At 36.9% G+C, this 11,977-nt stretch overlaps 1 protein-coding gene and 1 long non-coding RNA gene across 7 annotated transcripts in view; one reads left to right on the forward strand and one right to left on the reverse strand.

Moving 5' to 3' along the window:
• Positions 1-11,977, reverse strand: part of MTA3 (metastasis associated 1 family member 3) — a 158,440-nt gene that overhangs the window by 97,499 nt on the left and 48,964 nt on the right. For all 6 annotated transcript variants that reach the window (XR_014235116.1, XM_082358175.1, XM_082358174.1 and 3 more), the window contains exon 4: positions 10,822-10,948. Coding sequence is in view for 5 of the 6 variants with exons in the window: in XM_082358175.1 (XP_082214301.1) it covers positions 10,822-10,948 (127 nt within the window). In the remaining variant the exon portion in view is untranslated. The remainder of the gene's footprint in view (positions 1-10,821; positions 10,949-11,977) is intronic.
• The window catches only part of LOC309612540, a 29,677-nt gene continuing 18,858 nt past the window's right edge, over positions 1,159-11,977 (forward strand). The window contains exon 1 of the long non-coding RNA XR_014235263.1: positions 1,159-7,332. This is a non-coding gene — a long non-coding RNA (uncharacterized lncRNA). The remainder of the gene's footprint in view (positions 7,333-11,977) is intronic.

Genomic DNA, 11,977 nt, shown 5'->3' on the forward strand with positions numbered 1-11,977 from the left:
CTTAATGTGATAGCTCAATGGATTTTGTGAAGAAACATGACAAGCAGTGTTTTGGAAAGCCCCTTCCGTTTGTGGCATGTGGAAAGAAGCAAAGCAACAAGTTATTATTAACCCATGATCCTGGAGATCTGGTAACAAACATGAAAGAAACTATCAAAGAGGAATTCAAGGGGAAAAAAAATCCTCTCTTGGTGCCACTTTTCCCTTTTATAACTAGGAGAAAATAGAATGTTCAAAAGAAGGTGCTAGGATTAGGAAGCTCCTCTTCTCCAAGACAGGATGACAAACAAATTGTTTTGATTACTAGGAAAATCTCACAAGCATTTCTTTCCACAACCATGTGGAACACCAGTACTCGGGACAATATGTAGGCTATCCTGCGATACAGTCCAATGCATTTCTGCATTATGATTTTAGTTGGAGAAGAAAACACTTCAACCCATAGGGTTGATCATTTCAAAGGAAAGATTATATAGTATAAACACAACATTCAAGAAAAAGTGTGCTAAACATGTAGACTTTAAAATGTTAAATTGTGATATGATTTTTCTCCAGTTTCTGTGTTCTTCCTCTAGTCCTCCTTCTCCTTAGCAATCCTAAGAGTCTAAGCATACTAAGTAAATAACTATCTTTACGTTACATTCATCTCTTAAGTAGCACTACTTATAGTCTCAATAGCACTCTTCTGGCTAACTTAAATTTTGTTTACAGATACGAAGAAAACTGCAAAACTCTACATCTTAAAATAAAAATATTGGCACAATGAAATGTACAGGAAGAAAACTGCCTTTGTTTGAATTTTGTTTTAAAGATTCCAGGTAAGTTTCTTTAACGTTAGTAGCCAAACTGGAGAGAGACCGCTAAGCCACAGTGGAGTTCTATTTTATTACTTATATACTTAAAACTTAGCATTACTACTTATTTATCAATAAACATAAATCTGTAAAAATTGGTTTTCTCTGAAGATTTTTAAAAGGCCTCAACACGGACTTCCCTGGTGGTCTAGTGGGTAAGACTCTGCGCTCCCAATGCAGGGGGCCCCCCGGTTTGATCCCCAGTCTGGGAACTAGATCCTGCAAGCATGCCACAACTAAGAAGCCTTCGGGAAGGGAGGGGGGAAGGGAAGGGGGGAGGGAGGAAAGAAGGGAGGGAGGAATAAATATATTTTTTTTAACCGTTAAGCTTTAAAAAGAAATAAATAAAATAGAATAAAATGATCTACCAAATATCCTCACCATTGAGGCATCCCTGAAATTTCAGGATACAATGGATTAGAGAATTCTAAGATTTAAAAGCTGGAAAAAACAGGTAATATGCAGAGTATGGAGAATCTATGTGATATAAAACTACTTCCAATGACAATAGATGTTTGAGGACAATGGGGTTAGTCATCTTCAACCCAAAATTAAATTCCAAGCCAAACTATGTATCACATGTGTAGTAAAAATTATCTATGAATTTCATTCCAGAATAGCATAGGAAGTATTAAAAAATATGTAAAAAAGAGGTTGAGTCTGATAAAGTTGATAGCCTCTGCTGTAAGTTGTTATACACTAAAACATAAAACTAAAATTAAGAGTCATAACCAAAAAACACAGAAGCCTTCCAATTAGTATATGAAGAAGAACAGTATAATTAGAATTATCACCACTCTATAACAACTGTGATTAAAGGAACTCCAGGCAATAAGCATCAAATAAATGCCAGTAACATCCAGAAATGAGAGATTTTATACCTCCTAATGTACACCACCACCTATGAAGAAGTTTTTGTCTCTTGTACTTCACTCTTCCCCACAGAAGAAGGAGGCAGGGCAGGAGGAATGAAGGAAACCACGTCCTCTATTACCAATTCACGAGAAATATGAGGGAGAGGGGAACATGGTTGAACACAGGGGGATACAATCAGCAAAATCCAAACGGTGAGAAACAAAATCCTCAATGCATCAACAAAAAAATAGCGGGGGTGTGGGGGTGGGGGGGAGAGATAGGGAGAGACAAAGGGAAGCCTTCATTTATTTTCCCCTAGGGCCACCCAACTGATTTGGCACCATATACCTTTCTCCACTACACTGTAAAGGCACCTTCATCAAATATCAAGTTGTACTATATATGCGGGTCTGTTCTGGCTTTTCTATTCTGTTCCACTGGTTTATTTCACAATCCACTTACCCGTACTACCCTACATTAATTACTGTAGCTATACAAGTGTCTTAATATCGAATGATATAAACCTCTAACATTTTTGTTCTTCAAGACTGACTTTATCAATGGTTCTCAAACTTTTTGGTCTCAAGATCTCTTTAAGTTCCTAAAAATTATTGAGAACCTCAATGAACTTTTGCCTTTGTGGGTTACATCTATCAATATTTACCATGATAGAAATTAAAACTAAAAATTTAACATCAATTAATTAATTTAAAATAAAAATAAACATATTAGCAAATATTTGTTATTAATAATTACTATATTCCCCCCAAAAAATTAACGAGAACAGTGGCGTTATTTTACATTTTTGCAAATCTCTTCAATGTCTGGCTTAATAGACAACTAGGTTTTCACATGAGTAACTAGTTTACTTCATTTTCAAAGAACATCCATCAAATACTCATGTCTCAATAACCACAGTTCGTCTCTCAGTGGTTATTTCAGGCAAAAATGGTGTTCCGTGAAAAAGGTAGCTAGTTTAGCTCATATTTCAAACAAGCCCATGAGTTTTTTTCTCAAAATTATCATCACACTTTCATATGCAGCAGAAATTATTTATGCATACTTCCCGTTTCAGCACATGGAACATTAAAAGGATGTGTAATCTCTTTTTTTTCTTCCAGTTTTATTGAGGTATAATTGACATACAGCACCATATAAGTTTAAGGGGTACAGCATAATGATTTGACTTACATACATCGGAAAATGAAGATGTGTAATCTCTTGAAATAAGGGAGAAGTGATGGTTGCACAACGTTGTCAGTATACTGCATTTTTTATACTGAATGCCACTGAATTGTACCCTGTATACTGTACAGTGGTTAACATGTTGTGTGAATTTTTCCTCAATTTTTAAAAAAAGGCATTTGAGACTTATTAAAATTAATAAATTGTACTGTTTTGCCAAGAACATTCTTAAGTGGAACTTGTCTTTTTTTTCTTTTCTTTTCAATTGCAAATGCATACAATACAGTGACGACTATAGCAGAGTTTGGTGACACTGCCGTGATTCCTGCTGACTTGGTGCCAGCAGTTTACCCACCATTGCTTTTGCACATGATTTTGCTTTTGCAAAATCAACACGGAGAAAAGGCAGATAACATCTTACTGTTGTTATGAGAATAGTTTTGATCTCACAAAGGCCCTCTTGAATGGGTCTATGGGGACATCCAGAAGTACACGAAACATGTTTTGAAATGTTCTTGGTCCTTTCGATTCCCAGAGATTTTGGACTCAGCTTCTCAATTTATACACACATACACAGACACAGACACACACACACACACACATACACACACAACTCTGCTAAGCTTTTCTTTGGAATTACATTGAATCTTTGGATCAATTTGGGAAAAACAGACTTATTGTCATTTATTTACTTAATCTTTAATTCCTTTAGCAATACTCTGTAATTTCTGTGTGGAGTTTTTACACATCTTTCCCTTTTTTTAGACATCTTTTATTTTTTTAAATTTATTTTTATCTTATTTTTGGCTGCGTTGGGTCTTTGTTGCTGCGCACGGGCATTCTCTAGTTGTGGCGAGCGGGGGCTACTCTTTGGTGAGGTGCACTGGCTTCTCACTGCAGTGGCTTCTCTTGTTGCGAAGCATGGGCTCTAGGCGCGTGGGCTTCAGTAGCTGTGGTGCGTGGGCTCAGTAGTTGTGGCTCGCGGGCTCTAGAGTGCAGGCTCAGTAGTTGTGGCGCATGGGCTTAGTTGCTCCGCAGCATATGGGATCTTCCCGGACCAGGCCTCGAACCCGTGTCCCCTGTGTTGGCAGGCGGATTCTTAACCACTGCGCCACCAGTGAAGCCCTAGACGTCTTTCTTTAGATTTATTCCTAGGTGTTTGATATTGTTTGATGATACTGTAAATAGTACCTTTTTAAACTTAATTTTCTAACTGACCTCTCTTCACACCATACGCATAAAACAGACCTAAATATAAAAGGTGGAAACTTCAAGAAAACATAGAAGAATATCTTCATGATCTTAATTAAGAAATCTCTGCCCATTATAAGATCGTGACACTTGGATTGGTTTTTGAATGAGCACTCTTTCTGAGTAACAAAGTATTCTTTTTTTGGTTTTTGGTTTGTTTGTTTGTTTTTTGCAGCTTGCGGGATCTTAAGTCCTGTGCCGTCCCCCTCCCCAACCCCGTCCCCCTGCAGTGAAACCATCCAGTCCTAACCACTGGACTGCCAGGGAGTTCCCCAAAGTATTCTTACTCTAGATTCATTCTGCTCCTTCATATATATCAAACCTATCAGGCATGTCTATTAATGTCTCAAGAATGGAATTTTTCCAGCCTTTATTTAACTGTCCTCCTCCCCTCCTCCTGCTGTTCCATCATTCATTTTCCTACCAAATTTCTCACATATTTAAAAACAAACCAACCAACCTAGAAAGAGCAAAGATGACAATAGCAGCACTGAAGAATAAGCACTGCTTAACGAGAGGAAGCTGCACACAAGGAATGTAGCTCCTCTGCCATTCTGAGTAAACTCCAACAATGTGCAGCCCAAATCCAAAGAATGCACATAAGATTAGGAATGAAAATGCACTGAAGACACACCAAAATGTCAGTGCTGCTGGGTGGAGGGATTACAGGGGTGTGTGTGTCTTTTTTGTGTGTTTTTCCCATTTCAACAATAAATTATAATTCTTCCATTATCATAAAATAAACAATAAAAGTTTACTTTTAAATTTTAATATGCAGTGATGTTGAGGAAACAGCAAAATGGGCATATTCATAATATACTGTGGTGGGAATATAAACTGACAGAATAATTCTTGAAGGAAACAGCATTTTGCAACAAAAACATTTGGAAAATGTACCCCTAAATTAGAAACAGGTCTGCTATCAAATGGTAACAGTAGCTAATGTTTCTATTGTACTTTACTACTACTGGGGAAGGGAGAATAAAGAGGAGTTTAGTTTTTAGTAGATTCCCATCTATTCTGTCTTCATCAAAACCAGCCAGGTTGTCACGCAAGGCAGGGGATTAAAATGGATGCAAAACGGCATTTTCCCTCTCTAATGTCTAAATGTACAAACTTTTAAATAATACTTTTTCCATTATATATCTAATGTGTTTTCATTTCAGACAAAGTAGAAATACAGAAAAGCATAAATATGAAAGTTGCTTGCATTTTCTGATAGTAGTGCAATCCTGAAATCTATCAAATACCAAGTTCCTACTTACATTTGTGATGCTGACTCATATTTAGGAATGAAAATGACCTCATTTATTTGCAAAAAGATCTTTAACTAAAAAAATAAAACAAAACAATTCTGCAATAAACATATCAGTATATATATTTCTACACACTTACATGAGAACCTCTGTTAGATAAAATCAAAAAGTGGAATTGCTGGGTCAAAGGATATTCACACATTAAAGTTTGATTTCTCTGATTATATTAACATTCGAATATAGAAGAGTTATCTATTTCCCCACCCTCATCAACACTGAGTGTTAAGACAAGAACTTCAGTATTCCATCCCCCAAATAAATACCTCTTGTTGGCTAGAAACTTTTCCGTTTCTCCCTTTCTCATGGTTGCTATATATGGTTTATAAATTCATTTTGTTTGGTGACAAATAATATGTACAGAAAACAGATTTCCTATCCTCTGCTTAGCCTTCCATGTAAACGCTTGATGTTGACTCTGAGTCACTCTCCCTCAGAGTCCTAAGCAACCTGTGATTCCATGTATCAATCTTTAATTTTCATGAAAAGAGAAAGGCACACAATCTAAAACTTCATTTAAGGTCAGCAGTAATTGAGAGGAGATTATTTTACTATCTGTTGATGACTTTTATTTCCTTAACAAACAAAAATTTTAAAAATGGAAACTATGCAAGCTTCAAAGTCTAACTGGCCATTGAGTACTGTGCTCCACAGCAGGCAGGAAAAAGGAGAAACAGGACATACTAAGGAGCTTCTAGAATCTCACACTCTAAGATGATGTCTGACTTGAAGAATCTAAAAATTATACATATGAAGAACCTATGAAATTATACATGAAACCCAAGATTTCTAACAGCCACTAAAGATACTTTTTCAACTGAATTAAGAAAGCTCCTCATTTTGGAGGGCAGGAGACAATGTAGAAGCAACATGGCATCACTTAAACCAAGAAAAGTTCACGACAAACTGTGGTTGCAGCCAGTCTTCTATGAAGCAATAATGGTGATTATGGTGATGATGATGTTCATACCCTGGAATCCTAACCTAAAAACTGTTTAAGAGGAAAAGAACGTAAGGCTTTCTCTGAAGCATACTGCCATTAAGAGACTGCTTGAACACTATGTGCACCTAGGTCTTCAAGACCTATTCTACTACTGACACTAAATTTAGGTTCTGGAAGAGCTTCTTTGGACTTTCTTGAGGTGAAATAATGAGGTAGACAGGACGCTCACCAGTGATGCTCTGAGCAAGGGCCAGGTCTAACGACATGGATATAATAGTTTCTCTATCACCACTCACTCCTTGCAACAAGACTTGGAGATCAAATCATCCAGTCCAAAAGCCCTTACTATATAGGACACATTGAGGCCACTAATCAAGAGGTACCTAAGGAAATGCTTTTAAGACACAATGAAGCATAACTTCCAAGGCTGTAATCCAGATCCCAAGGTTGGCAAGCAGGAAAAGATGGGCTCTGTTTAAATACGACTAACTAGCTACACCAGAGGCAGGGAAGAGGTATTAATCACTACACATACAATGCTGTAACTAGCAGCTTTTAAAAAGCCAAGCTTTGTGTGTTCAAGATGAAGGAAAAATGGCATTGGACCATACATAAGACACATCCATAAACTTAAGCACCCAATCAAGTAGGCAGTTCCCAGTCGCTATTTATATCTCTAGCACTGTAAAATAGTATAGTTTGTATGCTTGACTCAGTTTTTAATTTAGTTCTGCCCATTTGACTTGAGTAAATAGAAAAATTATGTGAAAAAAATAGAAAATCAAAGAGCCTATCTATTCAACAAGCTTCTAAATAGCTGTCTTTCTGTCTCTGATGTTTTTTAACACTTAGAGTCATGTATATATCATAATATTGTATATTTGCAGCCACATGATCTGAGTTCAAGATCTGAATCTGCCATTTAAAAGCCGTGAGACTGAAAAGTTATTTAACCTTTTTGTGTTTCAGTTTCCTCATCTGTAAAATGAGGATAATAACAGGACCTACATTACAAAGTCATTGGGAAGATCAAATAAAATACATGTAAAGCAATTGAAATAACACCTATCATAAAGGTTCAATAAATGTTAGAATTTTTAAAAGCCAAGTTCAATAAACATGGGCTCTATATAACTGAACACAGTATTCTACACACACACACACACACACACACACACACACACACACAGTGACAGGTCTAGCAGCTGGCATAACAATAAATTTTATAGTGCTTTATATCCCACGCAGCATATAATCTATTATTAATGACCTAAGGCACTGTGCAAGAAGCATGCTGTCTCTCCCCTTCACCCCAAAAAGTGTTCCAAAGGAATTCTCATGTTCAAATCCTATCTATCCTAACAAGACAGATCAAACAAATCCTCAACAAGAGAGAGGTGAATCACTAACTCTACCCAGAAAAGTCCTGGTCCTATTCATTCTCTTCCAATGAAATCAGAAGGAAGGAAGAGTTGCCTCCCTGCCACTTTGGGAAGCTTGTAGCACCCAGTTAGTATTATAGCTCACAAACTACAAAGGACCTCAGGAATGCCTCAGTCAGGTTTTCTCCTCTGTTCCATACAGCACCAAGGAAATTCTGGGCACTTAATAACGCCCCTAAGGGCTTCCCTGGTGGCGCAGTGGTTGAGAATCTGCCTGCCAATGCAGGGGACACGGGTTCGAGCCCTGGTCGGGGAAGATCCCACATGCCGCGGAGCAACTAGGCCCGTGAGCCACAATTGCTGAGCCTGCGCGTCTGGAGCCTGTGCTCCGCAACAAGAGAAGCTGCGACAGTGAGAGGCCCGCGCACCGCGATGAAGAGTGGCCCCCACTTACCGCAACTAGAGAAAGTCCTCGCACAGAAACGAAGACCCAACACAGCCATAAATTAAATAAATAAATAAATAAATAAATAAAAAATGCCCCTAAGAATAAAAAACCAGTATTCATCAAATTACCCTTCTTTGCTGCCAAAGAACAATGGGACTTCAGTAATTTTCTCCTGTTAAAGCACAGGTAAATAGGGCATGACTTCAACATTAGCAAAATGTCAAGATCACGCCAACGTGCACTTGTGCTACATCAGCATGAGGGCTGGTTAGCACAGCTTTGTGCTTTGGCTGGAGACTGCCCCTAAATCCATTCAGCTGTTTGAAAATGAGAGCCATAAATGAGAAAATATGGCTCCACACTACTCCCTCTCAACTTGGAGAACAAAAAAATTAAAAAAACAAATGCTTCAAATGTCTATATCTCTTCCTCGTAATTCAAAAGAATTGCCACCAGGTAGACTCCTTAAGTTTACAAGCTGGGGAACGCTGTCTTATTTATCAAGCAGTTAGCAAGCTCCCTAATTGAGAATATACTCAGGAAATGTGTTCAACATGACTGAATGATCGTATATTCTATATAATTTCTATGTTCAACAAAGGGGTGTCTTGATAATTACATTTCAATATATTCTCTCAGTCCTTATGACACATGAAAAATACTTCACTAGTTTTTCCATTCCAAGCAATCTGTTAAAGGAAACCAACATTACTTATAAACAGATTCCAAGCTATCAGGAGGGTAAATTAAAAATATACTTGCGTGTTTTGGATACATTTTTAAAACCATTTGTCAGATTCTTGTTCTGGCAAGAGTCTTATGACTGGCCACATAACTTCGTGAGCTTAAAATGAATCTTTATATTCTAGCTTCTTCCAATTAAGTGATAAATGCATATGGCTCTTCAGCATTTATTAGTTACCTATATCTTTAAAACAATTACAAAATATGTTTGCATGTTTCATCTCTCTGAGCAAAAATTAACTTACTTTCCTATTTCTTGAAATACCCCTATTTTTAGGTTGAATACTATTCCCACATTATCTGGCCTGATTATCTTTTCTAACACAGGACCTAAGTCACACAGAACATACTAACTCTAGCCAATCTAAACACAGTGTCCCCATTTTTACATACTTTCCTGAATTTGATTATTTTCTAGTTATCAATATACAATAGAATTTTTCTATAACAACAGAAATCTAATATTCTGTTGTAGTTGTTGTATCATAATTCATTTAACCAATTCCCTACTAATGGACATTTACTTTCAATTTTATACTACTAAAGGCAATTCTGAAACAAAAAATAAATACAAAATAAACACAGTGTCCCCTAAAAAACCCAAATAAAGCAATGATATGATGTTAACTACTGAGGAGGATCAAGTTATCTCTGAAAAGATTTGGAGAAAGGGGATTCTGGTATCTTTGTGATACACTTCCTGCCTTAGAAGATCTCTGTGTCCATTTCTGAAAAGAGAAGTATAAGAATACACAAAGGTCTGGGGAGTTGGGGCATGTGTGTTTGTGTTACAAAGACCAAACTGGAGCTTCAGGAAGTCTCCAAACATGTCTGAGCCCAAAAAAGACAGACTTAGATACAATACCGACATTCAGGGCTAAAGAAGAGGGGCCAATTTTTTAAAAATAAACAGTTAATACGTTTTATTTCCACATATAAACAGTTTTTAAGACAATAATAACTAGTGAAGAGTTGAATAAAAGAAGTAAAGACTGTGAACAACAGTTGAAGGAATTCCTTTAACGTTAGGGGACAAAAACACTGCATCCTGGACACAGGCTGTTCCCTGCACACACCCATGCTTACCTGTTCCCTTTACCTGAAACATGCCCCCCAATCTCTCGAAGGCTGAGTAAATGCCAACTCCTTCTGAAGTTTTTGAGTTCAAACATTTTGTTATACCTCCAAAATGCACCTATTACAGACAGCACTCAGAAAGAGCTCAATTGAATCTATGCTTAAATCTTACCACTACCGGATCAAAAAGACCACCACCATTCTCCCAAAGCTACAAACCAGGGACTGGATTTCACTTTTACATCCCATCATTGCAAAGATCAGATGCAAGTGAGTGAGTAATAAAGAATATAAAGTTTTCATCCCAGAGGACCTCAAAAATCAATCAATCAATCAAAAGCTTTGTATCCTACAAGGTCAAGAGACAAGTGCCTGGGAACCAGATCTTGGGTTCTAGTTCTTGGACTCCAATGACTATATTATTTTCTAGGAATCTGGAGAAGACCAGCATTTCCCAAAATGCTATCTGCTGGACACTGTTCTGCAAGATGCTAATACATACTTAAATAAATTGGAAAAGTCTGGATTAAAACAAAGCTAACATGGTTACTTTACTGTAGAACATTTGCAGGGCTTTAAAATGCTAATATACACTATAAATTTCCAAGATAAGATTACATAATGAAGCCTTTAGTGAACTAATTTGAGCAAGATTGTTGGGGAGAGTTTGGAAAATGCTTCAAAAAGGTTGTTTTAGTTTGTTTGTTTGTTTTTCCCAATTGTCACAATATTACTGAGTACTTCAGATCAAATTCTAAAAAGTTCTTACCTGATATGTGTTGCAGGCAGAGATTCGTACTGGCGTGACAAAAAGAGCTCCCTATGTTTCAGCTGATGTTTCTGTTTATCGGTCAGGTCAGCCTCAATTGTTGTTTCTGATTCTTCCTCAATTTCTTCTACACAAATAAAATTCAAAAAATGCATTATTACAAAGTACATTACCTATTTGGTTATTAAGATGGATTGAATCAGCCTTTCATTCGATATTTTTTTCAAACGAATTGATTTTAAATTTACACATTTAACTTGTCATTTGAATTACAACCATAAAATTAAGTTAGCCAGGCCTCAAAGGAAGAACTCCAATTTTAAGATGGCAGATGGAACATACGCATCTATCTCCTCTTCCCCCATGAAACTACACCAAAATATCAATGAAAATGTATTAACATTTCAATGACAATAAAAAATGAAGCAACAATGGAAGAAAGATTTTCAACAACAACAAAAAAAGATGGAAAGTAGATTTAAAAAAAAAGGAAAAGTACACACGTAGTCAAGAGAAGGAAGTGACAATCTATGTGCATACAGAGAGGGATGCCACGGAGAAGGCGGGCACAGGGCATGTAATGACTTATCCCTTGAAGCTACCAAGTATTATGAGAAAGAAAGTAGGGTGAGAGCAAAAAAGCAGGAGGAAGGGGTTGAAAGTCTGTCTATAACACAATAACTTAATCCCAGAACACTCCAGTTAAAAAGAGTACAATCAGAAACAAATAGTATAATACATTTCAAATTTGATAACACAAATAAAAAACTAATAGAAGGATTAGAGGATAATGCTAATGATATCTCCTAGAAATTAAAGAGATAACTGAAAACCAGAAGATTAAAATATTAAAGAAGAATGCATGAGGTCCAACATCCCACTAACAAAAGTTCCAGAAAGAATAGAGAAAACAGATTCTTTTACCTCTTTGTTTGTTTGTTTGGGGGTGGGGGGGCATGAGGGAAGACCTATCAAAGAGATGATTCAAGAAAATTTCCCCTTACTAAGTGTCCAGTGAGACTGAGTGTCCCGATTGAATTCCTGTCATACTTAACTTTTTTTTTTAAGTGACAGCATGAGAAGATTGCAACCATTTACAGGAAAGAAGTGTAGGCACAAGCAAAGAAACCAGAATCCGAGTGGAATCACAGATGAA

This window comes from Balaenoptera borealis (assembly GCF_965194805.1).
Source record: "Balaenoptera borealis genome assembly, chromosome: 15".
Lineage (NCBI taxonomy): Eukaryota > Metazoa > Chordata > Mammalia > Artiodactyla > Balaenopteridae > Balaenoptera > Balaenoptera borealis.